The 23,079-nt window shown below is 40.3% G+C and overlaps 1 protein-coding gene across 2 annotated transcripts in view; it reads right to left on the reverse strand.

The window, feature by feature from the left end:
* Positions 1-2,096: 2,096 nt before the first annotated feature.
* The window catches only part of LOC126251436 (protein cueball), a 294,851-nt gene continuing 273,868 nt past the window's right edge, over positions 2,097-23,079 (reverse strand). For both annotated transcript variants that reach the window (XM_049951861.1, XM_049951860.1), the window contains exons 3-7: positions 20,556-20,736; positions 19,961-20,461; positions 18,572-19,027; positions 6,337-6,661; positions 2,097-2,406 (exon numbers count right to left, since the gene is read on the reverse strand). In XM_049951861.1, the coding sequence (XP_049807818.1) occupies positions 2,287-2,406; positions 6,337-6,661; positions 18,572-19,027; positions 19,961-20,461; positions 20,556-20,736 (1,583 nt within the window). In that variant the 3' untranslated portion in view covers positions 2,097-2,286. The remainder of the gene's footprint in view (positions 2,407-6,336; positions 6,662-18,571; positions 19,028-19,960; positions 20,462-20,555; positions 20,737-23,079) is intronic.

Consider the following 23,079-nt stretch of genomic DNA (forward strand, 5'->3'; position numbering starts at 1 on the left):
TTGAGGAATAGTCATTTTAAGAATAAATAAAGCTATCCTAACACTCTTTCCAGGTTTAATCACATAAGTACAATGGTATTTTAATAGGAATGTTTCCTCCTGTGCAAACAGAACACTAAACTAAAGAAGTATATGCACTCATCAGCACAACAACAAGTCTAGGAAGACTTTTCATGAGAGCTTCTTGAGGAATTAAAAACACTGGGCAGTGATAGCAGACAATATAATCACGAATGTAAAAATTTCATTTACCAACTTAAGTTGGTAAGCTGCAGCAGTCTTCTCAAAGTGAGAAAATTAGAAAATGGGTATACTAACACGTCACTCCCCCAGGTGTAAACAATGAAAAATACCAAATGTGAAGAGACAATATAGGATATTCTGATGCCAATCTTAAAAACATACCTTATTTACACTTCAAGATAAAAAGTAACATAATTTTTGCAATGTACTTTTCAAACATAAAAAATTGTCCAGAACAAGAAGAAAAGAAGCATATGAGCCATGTTTTCAGTACAAGGTAATTGTAATTCAGATTTTCATACAGTGCTCAGCACGAGACATTAAGTGGCGTGGAAATTATAACAACACATATTTTAAACCAAAAAGTACATTTTAGTGGCATGCTGTGCTGTAATGAACATTAAAAACTGTGTTGTATTAGTTATTTGAAATTTTCTTTTAAATAATGATGAGTCACAATCAAGGGTGTTAGGTAGAGAACTCTCACAATACAATAATACATTTGGTACACCACAGCACAAGCACTCTTATGTCATTCAATAATCATTGCCAATTGTAGTGCTTCATTAGTGTTATAAGGAGGTTTTTTTATTCTTTCTGTCGCCCAAAATGTTTGAAATTTGCTACTCATTGCTACATGGTTAACTCCTACAACTCATACAATTTGAACAGCAATGTTCTGAACAAAAATAAAAGACTATCTAACTTGTTCTAAAACAGATTAAAAATGTTTTTAGAGTCAAAACAATTGCAATCCAACATTGACTCATGCAGTCAGCAATCCTTTTTTTAAAATGACACCATGTCAACATTACTATTTCATTTAGTCGTAAGTTCATGCATATTCTGAAAATCCTCCAAAGCCACTGGTACTTTATTTCCCATATCACTACACCAATTTTATTTTTGTTCTAATTTTAAAGTCTTGGCAACATTTCTTGAAGCTACTTATTCAACCGACTTGCACTCAATGGACAAAAATACAATGTGATAAATGTACACTATCTGTCAATTCTAACAGATCTGTACTTGATTCCTATGGCTGAACAACGGAAATGATAAATTGTGGCATGGCTCACAGTCATTTAAAAAAAATAAAAAAAAAAAAAAAATTAACGTTCATCGTCTTTCACATAGGCTCAATGTCTTTTCATCTGCTGCACACAAATTTCTGTCCTTAAAATTCAAAGGTATGTAAAATTTCTTAAAAATAATGATGAAGAGAAGACTTAATGACACTAAATTAAAAACTGATATCAGATGTGTAAGTACAAAACCATATACTCCAGTCATCCAGAACTGGATGAAATAATGATCACATAGGTTTTAAGTTCCTGTTTGTTAAGGTGCAACTCTTGTGATGCACTCTTACTCACAGTAACCCACAACTTGGCTGAGTTTTACATTAATAATACTGGAAAATACTACAGATTTTTTTACTGCAGTAAATGAATAAGCTTTTTAGTTTCTATGGATAACTTTTTCGCGACTAGAATCCCTGAAACTAATATTCCGCATGATGTATTTCACTGTCCAGAGTGAAGTAATACATATATCCAGCTGGTTAAATGGATTTCTACATTCTGCTTATAAAAAATGTAGAGAAAACATACGTAACTGTACAATAGTTGTTAGCTGCCTTAAGTGCAGTATTATCCAGCTAATATTTGCAAAAACTGTACACTCCTAATATAGGACTTTCTGCAAATGAGTTACTCCTCTCCCAGTGTACATTATAATTACAAGAAAATAAATTAATTAATTCAGTAACTATATCTGAATTATATTATCACACACTGAGACACAAAGTAACTCTTCATAATCTCGCCTCAGACGCAACAGGGAACACAATGTGTCAGCATTTCTGAGAAATGCAAAGTAGCAACATGAACACTGTCCCAAATAGGAAAAATTGTTCTATGTCACAGAAACAGACAGACACCAACATGCATAGCTGTGAGGCGAAGTTAGTCATAACTGTTTTCCTGCATTTCATTCTTTTTTGACAATCATATATTCAGTGTTCTTCATTGGAAAAGTCACTTAATATAAACTGTTCTCACTTGAGGCACCAGTAGATGCTCCTTCCATGCTCACAAGTAGGTTTTTCTTCTCATCCTTTGTCGGACTTTTGCCTGCTCGAAGTTTTGGCTCATAGCATGGCTGAAACCAAAATTTTATGTTACAAAATACTTCCTGATCATGCTACACAAATCAACATAATATTTCACTATGTTATGTTCTATAAAATTCTGATGGTAACAGATTATTATTTAAATGTAAAAACAATAAGTTTCTTCACACACTTACGTAAAACTTTGCAGAGATGTTACAGAGAGTAAGCTACTGAGTAGGATGAGAGGCATGGGAGTAAGGTTAATTTCAAATTAAAATTAACATTTGCAAATCTGAGAAGAGTAAGTTTTTCAAATGAAATGAGACAGTTTCAGAAATTGTAAGTCGCCTGCTTAATGGCAGTGTGGTGTGGCGATAAAGTGAGCAAGTGCTGGACTACAAATACAAAGCTCTAAGGTTCAGTCCTCAGTCTATCTCCTGTAAATTGTATGTGTGTAAAATGCCAAGCTGGATCATGAGTCGCAGTTCACATTAAACAGTAGGGCCCCCTAAATGGGCCGAATGAAGTTAATGGAAGGTAAGGGTATATCATCTTCAACAGGACTATGTAAGTAAGGCATTGTGGCATTGAACAAACATTAGGGTTGATGACAGCTTCACATCATTTTTCTCGTAAGAAACCAGTACTACATACTCCAAGCATGTCACTAACTCCAAGCAACAACTACACATTCATCATGAAAGCTAACAGGAAAATAGTATTTTGTACCACTTCCAGCAAATAAAGTGACATTATCACCCTGTCCATTCTCAGTTATCAAAATGAGAAAGAGGGAGCAAAAGAAATAAACAAAAAAGTGAAAATGGCTTGAAGTGCATTTGGTAAACTGATTGTGATTTTCAGAATTAAGTCTCAGGTGCCATTATGTATGAAATGTCTATTACTAGTTTTAATTAACTATGAACAGATATTTCATCATGAGCTGTCTGTGGCTGTAACTTACAGGTTAGGAATTTTTTTGTCATTAATATACCATTTTCAGTTCCAGTTTCTGATAGTAACACAGATTCAACAGATTTTAGGAATTAATAGGGCAGAAATGGAAACAAATGAATGAGTCAGGGTACAGAGGGTAGTGGATGACATAATAATGACTGTAATGAAATGAATGGACATGGATGGGACATGTGGCCAGGGGAAAGGACAACAGAATTACTTTGCTGGTTTCTAAGAGATGGCAAAGTACTGAGAAAACTAAATACTGGAAGTTGGACAGATGACATTGCTGGATATGCAGGAGCAACATGTTTGTTGAATTTGAATCAACCACATCATCATATTTTTCACAACCAAGATATATTGTTGGCTATACCCTAGCCTACTACAGGTTACTACTGGTTTGCTCAGGGGGACACCTGGTGTATGAAGTGATTTTACAATATTTTAAGCACAATATGAGCAGTTCTGGAACAGTACTGTATGCTTTTTCCCTACTGTCTTTATTTTATACTGCTGTTATGGATAGAACACTCTCCAAGTAATATTATATTGATCCTAGGGCACCACTCAATCTTAATGCTCAAATCCTTATGTTTAGATTTCCTCCATGCCACATTATCATTACTGTTCCCATAATGTGAGGGAGACACTGATCAACCTGGTTGACATACAATGATGTCAGGCTTATTAGCTGCCAACATTTGATTGGACTGTGTTGTTCATGCAGGATGATGTTAAATTCAGCTGTCTTTATGTTTTAGGGGTAAGGTTGTCCCATTTCTTGGGGAGATCTGCTGTTCTTACAGCTCTGCAAATGAATGTGCAATCATATCTTCTTGTGCCTCTTGAGGTACTCCTTTACCAAGACAGGACAGCCTGATATTATGTGGCTTGTGATCCAAGAGTGAAAAGTGAACAGATGAGAATTATCTGAAAGAAGCAACTACAAATATTTGTAACACATTTCAGAGCTACAGCTCTATTTTCAAGAAATACAGTGACTGAGTGTTAGACATGCTTCGGATTATCACTTATTTGGCCATGAACTGTCCATCTACTGCATTGATGAAAAACTTGCACACTACTTGACAGTAAGAGGAATTGTCATTTCCATCAATGCAGAAGATGAGCTTGGCCAAATGAAGGTGATGAACTTTAGCAGATGTAACATCCAAAAACATCAATGTAGTTCTTCATAACAGAGTTGCAGCTCTGAAACCTGTTGGACATTAACAGGAATTCAAAATACTGTGACTGAAGACAGTGTACTACTAGTCAAAATATACCCAACCTTCTTCCACTCTTCCTAACTGATGGAGAGATTTTCTCAACCTCAAGTATTTTTACTGATTGCACATGGCCATTAATTATATGCGAGTGGAAGTCAAATTATCTGCAATGTTGACATAACTCTTCTTACATTGTTCATACTGACCTCTGTCCTTGTTTATTTTGTTGTTCTGTTGTTGTGGTCCTATGAATGTTTGATCCTAATTCCTCCATTTTTCTTCCTTTTGTTGCAGATAGAACAAGGCCACTCCATCAGAAGTTTGCACCAAGGAGGAACAACAGGCAGTGATATGGTTTTTGTGGTTGGAAGGTGCATTAGGGGCTGCAATCTGCTGAAGGCTTTCAGCACAATACAGGATTGTGTCTTGCCACAACAGAATGTCTACGAATGGATTGCAAAATTCAAAAATAGTCACAAAACTGTTATGTGAAGGAGGGAGCTGGATGAACATCCACAACCACATTGAGCGAGCATGTGACACAATTTTGATGGTCAGATGAGTGACTACTGATAAAGTGGCACTTTGTCTACTAGTTGGTTGCGGTTCTTCCTACAAATTCATCCACAACAGACTTTGGTTTCATGAAATCTGTGCAAGATGGGTCCTGAAAGAACTCACAGTGTTGCATAAATAAATGTGCTAGACATCTGCCAAAACATTTGGTTCACTATGTTAAAAGTAAAGGCTTTTTAGACAAAGCCATCACTGGTGACTGAATATGGAAACCCCATTATGAGGCAGAGTGTAATTATCAGAGCATGGAATGGGAACACTGACAATTGCCTAGCAGGAAAAAGTTCAAAACCCAACCATCCACAGGAAAACTGATGCTTACCGTGTTTTGGAACTCTTAAGCCTCAGTATTGGAACATTATTAGGAGAGTGGAAGAACAACAAACAGTATGCATTACAGTGCTATGTTTACCGACAGGCTAAAGCCCGCAATTTGAAGCAAATGGCAAGGACTAATATCAAAAGATGATGTACTGTTGCATCACGATGCCCATCCACATACTGCTGCGACCATTGCTAAATGCTCTGGAAACATGTTTGAAGTAGTGGCTCATCCTATGTATAATCCTGATCTTGCCACTCCCAACTACCTCTTGTTTGGTCCACTCAAAGAGACATTAAGGTGCCACTGATTCACCTCAGACCAAGAAGTGAAGAACCCAGAGCATACATGGCTCACTGCTCATCTGAAAACCACCTTTTCTGAGGGCATGAAGAAGTTTGTGCAACAATGGACCAGATGTGTTTAAAAGCAAGGAGGCTATATCCAAAAATGTTAACATGTTTTTCGTATTTGTATTGCAATAAAAGGTGCAACTATAGTGCAGCTAATTTTCGACTTTCCCTCATAAATGCCACTGAATATTTTATTATTATTGTACAGTTGTCCAGAGAAACAGTAATAAAAGTAGGTATATAATAAGAGGTTATCACAAACTGCCTTTACTTGCTGCATGTAAGGAACATGCAGATTCCCTAGTTTGATGAATGAGATATACAAATGGAAATCAAATTGCACACAGAAATGAAATGCCACTAAATTGGTGTTAACCTGAATGAAAATTAATAGTAGATCCTATAGGTATGTTGTACTTGAGGAAGTATGCTGGAAATTGAGATTTCTGAAGAGTACTCTCGCAAAAGGAAAGAAGTATTTGTTTCCACTAATGTGTTTCCAACTTCTCAATATAATGATAATAGCACAATACTCACCGTTTCACAAATATTCATGTTACAGCAGTTCTCAATTGTGATCTCACACTGTTCGCCCGTGCTCTGCCCAGAAGGTCGTCTGTCTGGCAGTTCTTGCTGACGTGCCTTCTTGTTGACTATAATTCTCTTCCTCAGCCGAGGTTGCTTATTTAGAATTGACATTCTTCTCAGTGCCACACCAAGGAAAATAAGAAGAGCTATCACTGAACAGCCTAATGCAATACAGGCAATAAGCAGTGCTGCTGTCTGCGGTTCAGGTTGTATTGTGTGTTCTGCCGTTCTTGGTAGGGAGTTGTTTGTCATAGCTTCATACACATCAGAACAGCTGTGAACAAAAGAAAATAAGTATAATACTACAGGCACAACAAAAGTTCAAAAATGTTCAAATGTGTATAAAATCTTATGGGATTTAACTACTAAGGTCATCAGTCCCTAAGCTTACACACTACTTAACCTAAATCATCCTAAGGACAAACACACACACCCATGCCCGAGGGAGGAATCGAACCTCCGCTGGGACCAGCCGCACAGTCCGTGACTGCAGCGCCTTAGACCGTTTGGCTAATCTCGCATGGCACACCAAAAGTGAAAGCTGAAACATTAATAACTATTTACATTCCTGCATTATCAGTCCAGCATGGTCTCTAAACTGGTGCAATGGAATAAAGTCACTAATGGCAGCGAGTGTTAATGGGGTCTCCCAAAATCCATCTCCTCCAGCCAAGCTGTGGGGGGTGGGTAATATCAGCCTGGTAAGAACATCAGCTTACAGCACATCAGAATGGGAACACTTAGTAATACTGACAACTGACACTGAGGAGATGGATGTAGAAAGGAAACTCTTGATCTGACTGTTCAGTGACGTGGAGAAAACTGGGGAAATAAATCTCAGATTGTACTGTGGACTATATTGGACTGCCAACCACGTAGAACTGAAGAATTAAATCTGATTAGGATGCCGTAAATGCAAATGTTTAGTCATGCTGAGTTTGTTAGTTAAGAGGATAATAACTTTATAGGAGCAAGGTACATAACAAGCAAAGTTCATGCCGCACCAGCAGGATGCTCAAGGAGATGCAGTTTAATTTCTGAGTAGTATAGAAGAGCATATGGATTGTGGAAATATAACTGCAGTAGGCTGTTTTAGGCATTTCATTAAACAGTATTCCTAGTATCCGTCAAAATTTCACAAACAGTCCAAGGAACCAAAGTTCCAAACAAGTGACAGTGTGTAAAGGAACTTTTTTTTTGCTGGATAATCATATGTGCATGCTCTTTTTACCTGTTGACATACTGAAACAACTATTTCAATATTAAATATTTTAATAACATTAAAGAGTCCTTCGAAAGAGGACTAAAGTGGAGACATTTGCTAAAATTTGCAGTGTAGGTTTTTACAAAAAATGAGTGGGGGCACATGCCACATGTGAAGATCACAGCACTGCAAATTCTGTCCTCCTCTAGGTTCCCATGGCAACACTCTTCAGAAGTGTCTGCCTTCATATTAAGATCATTTCCCACACTATTTATGAAACAAAATTTTTCTCTAATCATAAAAAATGTATTATCACTTTACTTTCCCTTTGAAATAACAGTAAGGAAAGTACATTACTAAGTTTACATAAGACCACTGTAGTTTCTGTACATCAGAATAAAGGAGGTAACAAACATTAACTACATGACTAAATATACACCTCCACTGAGAACCCATGGAACAATAACTAAATACATTTATGGTACTAACTGATCTGCAAATGAGGTACACTAATGCAGTGCATAACATAAAACTAGCACAAGAATGAGAGACGTGGAGACAGGGTGTAGTGGATTCTATCATAGGAAAATCCTACATTGTACCCGATTTCATTCCGAGGTAACATTCACAGATTATGTCACTGACACAGTGTGTACATTGTCGAGGGATGCATTGGCATTCAGGCTGCTTGGATAGAAGATGTGCAGAGAATGTGAGCTTTTAACAGTACTAACAGCTCTGTTCTTCCATTACAGATAACAGACAGTGGCCAGTCAAATATTTACCAATGAAAACCGCCAAACACCCATATGTTGTTAGAAGTTATTTTATTTTGCAACCTGTTTTGGCATCTCAATAAAGCCATCTTCAGGTCCCTACACACTCCATGAATAGACAATCAGATACATCGATACTTGTAAAAAAGGAGTAATCAACATATGGACTCCATGGATTTGTTTTAGAAATGTTAATATAAACACTCCTGCAATGAATTCAAGGAATCTGATAGTTACGAGCATGGCTGAACTGTGTTGTTTCAGGAGTTTCAAAATTTCTTTTCTTTTTTTCAGTTTAAACATTCATGAATATGGACACAAAAAAATTTAAAGTTTTCAGCCTAGTTATTTTTTCTTGGTATGTGTTACACTTATCACTGACATAGTTACCTCTAGACATGCAGAACTGAATACAAGTATGTTGTGTCCTTTTGAATATGAGAGTGAGATCATTTGCAGAAAACCACTCAACCATACTTTTAAGAACATTATTTACCATTTCTTCTGTCGCTGCACCTATGTTAGAGTTGATTAAAATACTAGTATCATTCACAAAAATAACTAATTCTGCTTCTTGTATACCAGGTGGAATGTCATTTATATACACGAGACACAACAAAGGACCTAAAATTGTGCTTTGTGCAACACTACGAGTGTTTTCTCCCGGCAGAAGTATCTCCCCTGCTTACACTGGTTGAATTAGTAAGTATAAGTTTCTGCATTCTTTTGATTACATATGACATTATCCCGTGATTGACTCTACCATCAATAAAACCACAGTTCATCCAGAAAATACTGAGAGTCAAATGTCTCATGCAGAAAACGAGTCAAATGCATGAGATAGTGTACACAAAATACCTGCTGGTGCAATTTCATTACTCAGTGCTTGTAAAATCTGGTAACTGAATGAGTAAATAGGACTCTCAGCTGAGCAACTCGTCTGAAATCCAAACTGTGATTTACTGAGGCTAATATTGTTGCTCAAATGGGATACTGTTCTAGAAAACAGGACCAACTCAAACCTCTTGAAAAATGATGTCAATAGTGAAAAGGGTCAGTAGTTACTGAAATCTCTATCTCCATTCCTACAGGGGTGGGGTTAACAATAGCATACTTCAATCTCTCTGTAAAAATTCTCTTCATGCATTACATTTTCGAAGACAGTGCTTATTATATTGGAACTAGTTTTTAGTTTTCTCGAAACACAATCAAATTCAGATGAGGATTTCTTTATCAGAGATTATTTAATTTTCTCAGTTTCAGAAGGACAAGTGGGTGTGCCATTCTAATCATTGAATTTCATGCAAGTTGCCTGTTCAACATACTCTTTGTTTCTCTCTTTAATATATATTTTCTATTACATTTAAGAAATGATTATTAAATGTAACTGCTACCTGGTGCTGATCACTTATAGCCTTTCCATTTAAATTAATACTGATGTTACACTGTTCTGTGGCTCGTTGTCCTGTCCCTTGTTTTACTGAATTTTCTATCATCTTCAGTCTTGCCAGACTTAACAATTTCTGACATAATGTGCATGTTCTTTGACTTTTTAATTATTTTTCTTAGTAGCATTGAGCACTTTTTGTAAAGTGGAACTACTGCAGGATCACTACTTTCCCTTCCACTTTCAAAAAGATACTTTGGTCACTCTAGTAATCCACAGTTTTTTTTATATGGTGTTTAATGTCCTTTCTGATTAGCTTACACGGAATGGTATTTTCAATAATGATCTGAATTTATCATGCAATAGACTAAAATTTTATGTTTACAGTTATTTCCTGTTTTAAGCTAAAAAAGAGAGAGAGAGAGAGAGAGAGAGAGAGAAGAAGAAGAAGAAGAGGAGAGAGAGAGAGAGAGAGAGAAACATTAACAGTCACGGTCCCATTGTCTTTATCCATCTGTGTTGTGAAGTTAATTACTGAGATCAAATTGTAATATTCAAACAATGTATCCACATAATTTTTCCTATCAGAATACTTTAGAAAATCTATATTAAAATCATTGCTGCCCGACACAGCATAGTCATGAACCCAAATTCCTCTTGAACAGTTCAAACAGTGGGGATGTACACACAGTTACATTTAAAAGTGAACTATTTTTCAAAATTAATTCGCAAGCACACACTTCAGTGTGCTGATCATTACAAAAACTACTTGTCTCAATGTTTCTGAACTTTTGTTCTGTCTTCATATATGTAGTAACTCCTCCTTTACCCTTATTAGTCCTGCACAAGTAAGCTGCTAGTGTGTAATCTTTTGTGTATAACTTACCTGACCCTGTGGTTATGTGGTGTGCACAGAGGTACAGAATGTCTATCTTTTCAGAGGTATCAAATTTTCTGAACAGACAAGAAGCTCTCCTAACTTCTTATTCAATCCTCTAATATTCTGATGAAATAAGCTTAACATGGCAGGACTTGTGGCAGCAGACAGTTGGCTCCTTCACCATTATAACACATCCTCCTATCATTCTCAATTAATTAAAAGTGTTTTGGCCAAACAGAATACAGCTGTTGTTTGTCAGCCTGCCACTCCCCTCATCTAGCACTGAATGACTTCTGGATTTTCACTGAACTAGATACTCTGGAAAGTAGCTGATCTCAGATCTGGGAAGACACTGTGCACCATACCAAAAGAGGATTTCCAGTGCTGGTTTCAGCTGTGGCAGCAGTGATGGGAGAAGTGTGTTGCAACTGAAGGGAACTACTACTTTGACAGTGGCTGGAGCCACACAATAGATTATGGTTGGCTGGTTTAAGACAGAGGGGGGGGGGACCAAACTGAGGTCATTGGTCCTTTGTTCCCAGTAGAACAATTACCCAAGGGAAAGAAGAAAACAATGAAGATGTACAGCACAATAACAGGAGAAAGGAAGAACCAGAGGAACGACAGAAGGACAACAAACACTACAACAATTGACAAAACAGGACAAGACAACCACAGAGAGAGACAAGAAACCGGGAGAAGGGATTAAAAACAATAGAACCAATTACCATGGCTGGCTGACCATGTGAATAAAAAAAGGAGAAGCCAGCCGCTCTACAACACATTAAAACCTTCACCCTACAAGCCCTAGGGTGGAGGACACAGAGGGACAAAGGACAATTGCTAAAACTCAGATCAAATGATAAAACCCACCCTCACGAATAAAATGTGAAACTAAAGCTGCTGTTGAGACATTGTCACCCAATGCTGATGGTAGGGTGCTGGGAAAGTTAAAAGTCCACTGCAGAGCGGCTAAAAGTGGGCAGTCCAGCAAGAGGTGGATGACTGTCATTTGGGAGCCACAGCGACCCTGAGGTGAGCCCTCGTGATGGAGAAGGTAACCATGTGTCAGCCATGTATGGCCAATGTGGAGTCAACACAGGACAACTGATTCCCTGTGAGAAGCCAGCAGGGAAGACTTCCACACATTCATAGACTCCTTAATGACACGCAGTTTGTTGTGCATATTGTTATGCCACTCAGTCTCCCAAAGCCGAAAAACCTTGCAGCGTAAAACAGAATGCAGGTCAGTTTCAGATATGCCCATCTCCAGAAGCGCTTTCCACGTAGCCTTCTTGGCCAGCCCTTCAGCAAGTTCGTTGCCCAGGATTCCGACGTGTCCTGGGGTCCACACAAACACCACTGAACGACTGGACCGTTCCAGGGTGGAGACGGACTCCTGGATGTTCTCTACCAAAGGATGGCAAGCACTGGATGGTAGCAATGGTTGATAGCCCGTAAGCTGCCCAGGGAGTCAGAACAGAGAAGAAATGACTCACCAGAACAGGAACCGATGTACATGAGATATGGCCACAAGCTCTGCAGTGAATACACTGCAGCCAGTGGGCAAGGAATGCTGTTCAATATGGCCTCTGTGGACATAGGTGAAGCCAACATTACCATCAGCCATCGAGGCATTGGTGTGAACAAATTCAGAGCCCCAGAGCACATCAAGAATTGAGGGGAAGTGACAGCAGAGAGCAACAGGGTTAATGGAGTCCTTAGGGCCACACAAGAGGTCCAGACAAAGCTTCGGCCGAGGTGTACACCATGGAGGCGTACATGAATGGACCTCAAGTAGAGGTAGTAAAGGGAAGGACTCCAGTTCAAAGAGAAGGGATCGCAGGCGAACCGCTATCATGAGCCTTGGCCTGGGCCACCGAAGTGGGAGATGAACTGCCGTGGGTGGGAAAAGGAGACTAATTCAGATGCTTATGAGAACTACAAATGTGTGCAACATAACTGGTGAGCGTTGTGCACGTCGGATTCACAATGAAGGGACTCTGGCCTCCACCAGGACACTGGTCACCAGACTCTTTCTAAAAGCTCCAGTTGCTAGGCAAATGCCACAGTGGTGAACTGGGTCGAGTAAACCCAAGACTGAGGGCACCGCCGAACCATAAATCAGACTCCTATAGTCAAGGCAAGTTTGAATGGGGGCTCTGTAGAGCTGCAGCAGCATAGAGCGATCTGCATGCCAGTTTGTGTTGCTCAGGCAGCGGAGAGCAATGAGGTGCCGCCAGAACTCCCGCTTAAGCTGATGAAGGTGAGGTAGCTAAGTCAATCAAGCACCAAAAACAAGTCCTAAGAATCAATATGTCTCTACTACAGTGAGTGGACCATCACTAAGATAAAGTTCAGGTTTCAGAAGAACGGTACGACACCGACAGAATTGCATGACACGACTTCGCAGCTGAAAACTGGAAGTCGTGGGCTAGAGCCCATTACTGCGCCTCATGAATGACTACCTGTAGGTGCCACTCAGCAGCACCAGTACCGGAGGAAAAAAATGGCTCTGAGCACTATGGGACTAAACTTCTGAGGTCATCAGTCCAGTACTGGAGGAGCAATACAAAATGCAGAAGTCATCTGCATACGGGGAAGGGGAGACCGAAGGCCCTACAGCTGCTGCTAGGCTGTTAATGGCCACTAAACATAGAGATACACTCAATATGGAGCCCTGTGGAATGCCATTCTCCTGAATACGGGGAGGGGGGGGGCGGGGGGGGAGGGGGGGACTATGGGAGGCACCCACTAGGACACGCAAAGTACAGTGTTACAGAAAGTTTTGGATAAAAGTTGGGAGCAGGCCACAGAGACTCCACTCATACAATGTGGCAAGGATACGATGTGGCAAGGATACGATGTCGCCAGGTCGTGTCGTATGCTTACGTTAAGTCAAAAAAGAAAGCAACCAGGTGTTGGCATCTGGAAAAGGCGGTTCAGAAGGCAGACTCGAGGGACATATGATTATCAGTGGCAGAGTGACTCTGGCAGAAGCCACCCTGACATGGAGCCAGTAGGCTATATGACTCCAGGACTCAACGCAACCACCGACACACCATACGTTCCAGCGGCTTACAGAGAACTGATAGCTATCCACATCAAGCAGATTTCTACCGGGCTTTAGTACCGGAATGATGGTGCTCTCCCACTATTGTGATGCCATCACACCAGATGTGGTTGAAGATGATGATGATGATGATGATGATGATGATGATGATGATGATGATGATGATGATGATGATGATGATGATGATGATGATGATGATGATGATGATGATATATTGCTTTTAGTCAGGCGAGAGATGTTTAGTCATCTGATTGTGGATCCGATCTGGACCAGAAACTGTGTCGGGGCAATGTGCAAGGACACTGAGGAGCTCCCACTCTGTTATGGGGTTCACTGTGGCATGTAGTGAACGAGAGGACTTTCTTTTCCATCCACTGTTTGAGGGTGTGAAAGGCTGGGGTATAGTTCTCGAACGCAGAGGTTCAACCAAAGTGCTCGGCAATCGCATTTGGGTTGGCAGAGAGCACACCATTGATGTTAACACCAGGGACACCCGTTGGGGTCTGGTACCCAGAAAGATGTCTGATCTTCATCCAGACTTGGGAAGGTGATGTATGTCACCCATGGTCGATATTTACCTCTCTCAACACACCTGTTTCCGTCGTTTTATAAGCAGGCGAATGCAGGCAAGGAGCCGCTTAAAGGCTATTAAGTGCTCTAGGGAAGGGTGCCACTTATGTCACTGTAGAGCTTGCCGATGCTCTGTAATTTCCTCAGTGACTTGCGGCAACCACCAAGGGACTGTCTTTCGCTGGGAGCACCCTAGAGCAGTGGTTCCCAACACGTGGTCCGCGGACCCCCAGGGGTCCGCGAGCTATGGCAGAGGGGTCTGTAAGATGCTATTAGAATAAAAGATATATTAAATATATTTTGTATGGCAACAGATTTTTTTGTTTTGGCGGCTCAATATTTTTTCAATAACGAATATGTCAATGTTTTTTCTAAGTACCAAAAATAGAAAACATATAAAAAGACTCTTAATTTGGCTTTAGGTACTTGATACTGTGATGTGACAAGGTACCAATTATGCTCGATGAGGGGGTCCTCGAGAAAATTTTGTTGGGTAACCCTGCCCTAGAGAACGAGGAATCACGTTTTCCGCTGCAGAAATTATAGTTGTAGTGACCTGCTCAATCACAGCATCAGTGGCACCATGTGGGGGAGATTCAATGGTGACAGCACAGGTGAAGGCTACCTAGTCTGCCTGGTTTAAAGCCAATCTGGGTATACGTCCATGGGCATGACACCAGGGGAATGACAGGAAGATGGGGAAGTGGTCACTACCACACAGGTCATCGGGTTCTCTCCAGTGGATGGATGGTCAAGTAACTGCCATGAGCCACACTGAAATGTGTGGCAGCCCCAGTGTTTAAGAGGCAGAGGCCGAGTTGTGACAGTAAATTTTTGACCTCGCTACCTTGGCCATTAAGCATGGTGCCACCCCACAAGGGATTATGCATGTTAAAATCTCGTCGAAGTTGGAAAGGTTTAGGGAGTTTATCAATCAGTGCAGCCAATACATTCATGGGTACCGCACCATCTGGAGGGAGATATACGTTGCAGACAGTTATTTCCTGCATCATCCATATCCTGACAGCCACAGCTTCAAGAAGAGTTTGAAGGGGCACAGGTTCACAACATACTGAGTTCAGGACATAAATGCAAACTCCACCTGACACTATTATATTCGCTATGGTTCTTGTAATATCCCCTGCAGCCGAGAAGGACAGGGGTCCGCATTACCAGGAACAATGTTTCCTGGAGGGCAATGCAGAAAGCAGGTGTAAAGCTTAACTGTTTTCTTAAGTCTGCCAGGTGGTGGAAAAAACCAATGCACTTCTTCTGGAGGATGACATGATCGTGTGACTGGGAAGGCATGAAACACTCAATGAGGTAGTATACGCCTCAGGGCCACCTGCTGCCACCAACTTATTACCTGAACAGGCTACATCCATTGTTCTGAGGGCCTGGTGAGATCTAGATACTCAGCAGACTCCAGAATCTTCACCTCATTCTCAGACGCAGAGCTTGTAGGTAGCAGCAATGTGGGTGCTGCCACAATTCCCTTGGTCTTTGAGGTCTTCTTATTGGATTTCTCTTGCTGATACTTGGGTTTCTCTTGCTGGGAGGGCTTCACTGATTCAGTCTCCGGGACTGAGGATCATCGTTAAGCCCTACGACAGCTGCTTTTGGGCTCTTCAGCCACTGGCAGGTGCCATCTTTCCCACTACCAGAAACCTGGGAAGGGAGTGACCCATAGGACCCCTACCTAGCGAGAGGAGCCAACAAAGACTTACACTTCTCTAGCTGAAAAAGTGGGGACTGGTGTGCCCAATGGCTGGGGGAACAGTGCTCCTGAGGTGGATGATATAGGAGCAACAGGGAGGGAAGTGCCTCCACCATTAAGGGAGCAGGTTTAACCTTCCGGCTCTGAGAGCCAACTGGAGCTCACGGAACTGTTCTCATAGTGGCAGCATAAAAGGAGGTCATAGCCACAGGATGTAGGTGCTCAAATTTCCTCTCAGCCTCAATGTAGGTCAGTTAGTCCAGGATCTATTCCATGATTTTCCTTTCTCACTGTAAAATCTAGCAGTCTGGTGAGCAAGGGAATGATGCTCTCCTCCGCAGTTGACACAGATGGGGGCGATGGGGCAGAGGGGGGGGGGGGGGGGCACATGGAGTATTGGGATGGGATGGACATAGACAATGTCGACATGTGATGCCAAAAGTACAGCAAGAAGATATATGGCCAAACTTCCAGCACTTAAAACGCTGCATTGTGGGAGGGATATATGGCTTGACATCATAGCAGTAGACCATCACCTTGACCTTCTCAGGTAATGTTTCACCCTCGAAGGCCAAGATGAAGGCACCGGTGGCAACCTGATTATCCCTCACTCTAAGTTGGCGCGTAGCTCGTCGTCAGGCTGCAAAAGAAGGTCCCTGTGGAATATAATACCTTGGACCATATCTAAGCTGTTATGAGAAGTGATGGTAACGGAAACATCACCCAGCTTGTCACAAGCGAGGAATGCCCGTGACTGGGCAGAGAATGCCATTTTTATCAAGACTGACCCTGACCGCATTTTGGACAAGCCCTCCACCTCCCCAAACTTGTCCTCTAAATGATCTACAAAAAACCGAGGCTTCATGAAGACAAAGGAGTCCCCATCAGCTCTTGTACATACAAGGTACCGGGGTGAACAAGGTACGCTGTCCATCCTTAGCCTGGCGTTCCTAGCATGGTGTGGCCAGAGAGGGGAATAATTTAGGATTGCATTGTACTGGGACTTGGAACACTTAGAGACAGCTGGCATTTGATCGATCACAAGCAAGTGATGACATGGTACGCTTCATCGCACGTCATCCACTCTGATGCCACCCACTCTGACCAGGGGCCCTCCCCAAGGGAACCAACCAGCCGCAGGATGGCCATTGCTGCGAGTCCCAATGCCCCAGGGTGACAGGCATCTACTCCTTGGCATACGTGGGGATTTAACAGTGCAATCATCAGCAGAGCATCCCTGTGTAGTCAGGGGGCTACAACCAACAGAGTACATGGTGGCCCCACCACAACGGACTGGCTACCGTGCTGGATGTGAGGAGCAAAGAATTCCACGGTCGCCGTCAGCGCAGAAAACAACACTGCATAGTGGGTGGAGGAAAACGCACCCAGGATGGTGTCCTCACCCAAGAGATGGAGGATGAACGGGACTGCAATGCCACGACAAGAAAGTGGGCTGAAGATGTCAATGCACAATGGACACAATGCACCATATAAGGTGCCCTTCCCAGTTGGCTCGCTCTTTTGTAAAATTTTGAGAAATGGAGGTCAAACCCTACAGGGGGACTATCACATAAAGGTCAAAAGGTGAGAGACTCCTTTTAGTCACCTCTTACAACAAGCAGGAATAACTCTAGCCTATTCTAACCCCCGGGCCCACAGGGGGAAATAGTATATGAATAAAGATTGACTTTGTAAGTAAAAGCTGAATACTTCTTGAGTGGCCATTGTAAATACTTTCATACCTGACTGCCACCATTCACAAATAAGTGGAATATAAAAAAATTTTGGGCTAGTAGAAAATATATGGGGACATTCCGTTTACAACCTGCTCTTAGAAAGCCAACAAAATACTTTTAAAATCTATGTTCAAGAGAAGCTGTTGAGGCAGCAACACCCTGCCAATCATTATTGATGAATGTGTTCAATTTGTGTGCACTACACATAGTGTCATCGATTTGTTTGTTTAACTTGCCAGATGATGGTGAAACTAAATTTAGCTATAGATGGATTTTTGAGTAAGAGTATTAATTCTGTCCATGCATTACAGTAATAGTGTTGCAAGTGATGGTGGCAAATGCAGTCAGTAGTGAATAAACTGGGGCCAATTCTGAGTAACATTATTGTCAGGAAACATTGAGAAAGACTCACACCTCCAAGTTCTACCAGATCTCTGACAATCTGGTCCTACAATCACACTTCCATGTGAGCTATAGAGACCAGACATTTGAAGGTGATAGCTGTCTCCAATCCAAATATCTTCAAGAATGTAATAACAGAAAATGAACTGAATTGAGAGCCTGCAGTAAAACACAATGATTTACGTGAAACAGCAATATTTGTAAGTCTGCAGGCTATTGTGGCTGTAGTCATTGAAGGTAAAATCTTCTAGGTTGTTAAGCAGCATCTTGTTCCTCTTCAATTTCTTCTTACAGGACTGATGTTTTGACTCATCAGCTAACCATGGAGATCCTGAAGTACAAGATCCTGCCATTCTCTAACACCTCCTAGGCAAAGCATCCATTCTCTATTTAGCAGATAAATAAGAGTAATTCATTTTTCCTTCTTACAAATACTTACTCGCAGTGGTGCAACTCCTCCATCACTCCTAATCCAACAAATACATCTTCCTGCCGGCAGTAGAGGTGACAGTATTCACGGAACAGGATCACATCTTCAGTACATCTGTTGCCACTGAAGCGTCCACTAGGGCAATGGCATGAAGGGGTTTTTATTGTGTCATTCCAGTAACAAGTTCCACCATTCATGCAATATCCATTACAGAGATCAGTTTCACAGCGATCTCCACCAAAACCTGACATACACAAGCACTTTGGCCAACCTGTATATGCTTCAGCTGAACATGTTCCATGAACACAGTAATTGTGACAGAGTGGGAGTTCACATCTTGCACCTGTGTACCCCACTGGACATTTACATGCTGGCACAGAGTTCTCATTATTTGCTGATACTATGCCATCATTCAGACAGTAACTCCCATCTGTAGGCCATGTTGAAGGCACTAGCATTACATTCCTACAATAAATAAATTTTAAAAAGTAAACATTAAAAAATGTAGCTCATCAAAATAAAGTTAAATTACATCTAAACACATGTGCAAATATGAAAGCCATAAATTAAAATACTGAATCAAGTCATTATATCAAAGTGAGAAAAACCTAATCTAATTAATCAGATTACTCTACTTTAAGAATGGTGTGGTTTATATTGAATGTCATACCAACATACTGTTAAACATTGTTTTAAAAACTATTTATAGAGGGCAAAGGGGTGTCTAAGACCTGGCTAAAGGTTAGTCCTTGCCAGTGGTTGATCCACAGATTTGACAAATAATACAGAATGTATGAGCATTCCTCAATGTGGAAGCAAAAACTAAATTCACCAGCTTAGTTCCTCTGTCTCATTAGGAGGGCCTTGGATATCTTTGAAATTTATAACATTAGACCATTCAATTAATTTATACTCTCAGCTGACAATGGAAAACTGTTCACAATATATTTCTGTCAGTTTATCTTTTTTACCTCCATGCATACAGTAAACAAAGATGATAAGTGAAAATAAATGAGTGAACAATGTGTAAGGCATGATATTTTCTCATTAACATGATGATCTAAATAAAAAATATAAATTTCACTAAAATAATATGGAAGAATTCTTCCTAAATCAATTACAGTTGTTCAGCCTTGTGGGAGTTGTGGTCTACAGAAATTTTAACAAAGAACAAATTACTCTGTTTACGCTTCAAGACAGTTTAGTATTAAACCATTGGTACTCTTTTCTTACTTCAACATTATTCATCCACATTACTGCCAAGAACACACATTTTTACTGAATGAATAAAAAAAAAAAATATTTTAAATTTCTGTTCCAGTAAATGCAAACAAACAGTATATTATAAATTTTGATTGAAGAACTTAATGTTATCCAATAGTTCTCAATTGCACCTACCTTTCTGTAGTTGCAGTTGTCTGTAAAGTTGTGATTTCAGTATCAGGTGTAACCCATGGCAAAATTTCTTTACTTGGGTTGTTTGCATAACATGATGAAACTACTACCGATGTTAAACCTTTCAAAATTTTATGGCCACCCCAGCGCTGTACTGTCCATGGGTTCAAACCCTTGGGATCTATCGTTCGAAGGCTCAAAAGTCTGCCATCTGCTTTATCTATCCAGAAAAGCCTTCCATGAGCAACTGTCATGGTGCGTGGTTCATCGTAGGAGCCTTTGTACAAGAGTTCTCTACCTGTTCCATCTAAATTGCTTCGTTCAATCTGAAAAGCATCACCTTCAGTATCATCACACCAAAATAGCTTTCTTGTTTGCCAGTCAACAGCTATACCCATTGGGTTAAAAAGATTCTCTTTTATTAGTATTTCTCTGTGAAAATAATCAAGCCTTGTTCTCTCAATTGTAGAATTTCTATATTCAGTGTTGGTCCAATACAGGTAGCTGGAAAAGACAGAGAGAAACCTTGTATCACAGAATGACAAATACATCTACAAGATGTTAAAATTTACCTTAGTGAGGTGGCTGATTATCTTACCGGCCACAGCTATCTACAGCAATTCCTTGTAGAGTAACATTCTCAAACTGATGGAGAACTCTGCCACTACTAGTCTGCCAGGCATGTTTATACCACATTAAAGCACCCTTTTTTCCTGTTGTCCAGTATATGGCATCAGTCACATTGGAATATGCAACACCCATTATTTTAGTAGCTGGTTCTGTAATACAGCAGAGTGAATTACACAACCTCTCATCACAGGCTAACAACTGATACACCATTGAACAACATTCCTTTTTTGTGGTTTCTTTTTTTAATTGTAAAGCCTGTCATAGTTTTAAGCTTTTAATATAGTACATGATAATTACAGTGATGACACACAGAATGATGATCTCAAGCCAAAGCACGCTGGAACTGGGAAAGGCCTCTTGTTTTCTAGCTATAGTAGTTTGACCATTACGTTCCCAATGTAGCCAAATTTTGCCTAGTTCTTATGGAATTTTATTGTTCTAATTTTATGCCTGATTAACAACTGCTGAAAACTGCTGGTTGATTGTGAACTATGTAAGCAGGCATCTGAATGGTTGTGTTGTTTTCGGATGGGGGGTATTGCAGCTTTTGCAGTCCCATCATTTCAGTTATGTTCAGTGCAGTTTGATGTTATGCAGTCGATGCTCACAAGTCTCCTCAAGATGTATGACTAGATCGGAGACATGGTTTCACAGGTGGAACCTATGAATCAATGTATCAATGGGATCATACGTTGCACATGTGGAAGTTGTGCTGAGGTGGATGTTGTGTAACTTTTTTAATTGGTTACCATTTTTTCCACTGATGGTCAGGTACCACATGGCTTTAATTTAGATGTTACAACACTGTGGTGTAGATTCCTCCAGATAATATCCTAGTTTATCCAGGGATAGAGTTCTCTTAATTTTTTCCCTTCATTGTTGTTAAAAAGTCTTGTTAAGAAATTCTGTGTACTGTGGTTCTTGTTTATGTAGCTGAACTCTTAAAAATATGACTTGATAAATTTTAAAGCTCTTGGTATTACTGTTCTTTTGAAGAGCAACTCCATGCTTACTAGCTCCCATTTGTTGATTAAGGTTTCCAATACTACGGTCCCCACTCCGCACACTTTCACGCGTGAAGCTAGTCAGGAGAGATTTGCAATTTTTGCCCCTCATGGTTGGGAGTGTTAAGGCATCTTGATGCACTTAAAACTACTTCTCCTCATAGTAACCATCACAGTACTCATTTAATGTTGTCTGCTATGGCAACAGGTACTGAAAGTATCCATGCTAAGTAATTCAGTTTCAGTATTACCTAGTTTTTTAGTGTTTGCATTGCCCGTAGCAGTACGATTTCATGTTGGAATTTGGTGTTGACATATTGTTGGGTACTGATTATTTACACACACACACACACACACACACACACACACACACACACATTTTGTGGCAGATGTACTATGCGACTGAAGTCACTACAAATTGCAACAAGGAGATTTTCATTTATTTAGCAGAGCACCCATTGCTACAGCAAAATCGCTTATTAAGCAATTCATTAAAATTAGATCCTCCAGTGATGATACGGTATCCTGTATGTCATCGGCGTATGTTGCAAAATATATCCTAATGTTTCTGACAGTCGCACCACATGATGTGGCCGTGATGTCTGTTAAGAGGGGCTCTGCAGCAATGGCATTTGAGCCATTGAGAGTGGGCATTCTTAGTGGCTTGAATGCTAAGTTTCAAGAGACAAGTTTAAGTTTCTTTTGTTTCTTTCAATGATCTCCTTACTTTTTGGTCTTGCCCATTTTATGTATGGTTTTGCAGATATTTTTATTGCTTATGACAAGATATGTCTTCTCAAAGTTATAAGTGAACTGTAACCCTTGCTTTGTGTAAAGGCATTAATTATATTGTGGAGATTGCTGGTGACAGATATTACACTTTGGCCAGCATGTTGCTGTATTGATATGCACCAAAATTCTTTAATACTAGTTTTATTCATAGTTTGACCTTTTAGTCAGCATGTAAGAGAGTGATGGGGCTCATTTTATTAGTATTCTTGCTGTTACCCTTCTTATGCAGTGGTATGAGGATGCCATCTTTTACTGAAGAGCTGTATTTTCTGCATCCCACTTATTTGCCATTTCCAGCAATGTGAGTCTCAAAAGGTCCCAGTGATATTTGTAAAATTCTGAGTGGAGCCAGTCCAGTCCTGGTGATTTTTCTTTTACACCTTTGTTAACATAGTCTATAAGTGGTCTTCAGTGAAGGGTGCACTAAGGTTTACTGTTTCATTCTTTCTCATTCGACCAACAATCTTTTCAACCACCCTGCCATGAAGACATTTATTTGGTGAACTCTTGCTTGGGTTAGAGATTGCTATAATATTCCCACCCATGGGTTATGTTTTCATGGTGGTTTAGTGGTTTGTTTCCTACTTCTTCAATGACATCATCTACCAAAGCCACATATAACCCCCAGACCATTTGCAGTAGGTGTTATAAACCAATTTCCTTGGAGACTTCATCTTTGAACTGAGCTCTCACTAA

Source organism: Schistocerca nitens, chromosome 4, assembly GCF_023898315.1.
Source record: "Schistocerca nitens isolate TAMUIC-IGC-003100 chromosome 4, iqSchNite1.1, whole genome shotgun sequence".
In the NCBI taxonomy this organism is placed as follows: Eukaryota; Metazoa; Arthropoda; class Insecta; order Orthoptera; family Acrididae; genus Schistocerca; species Schistocerca nitens.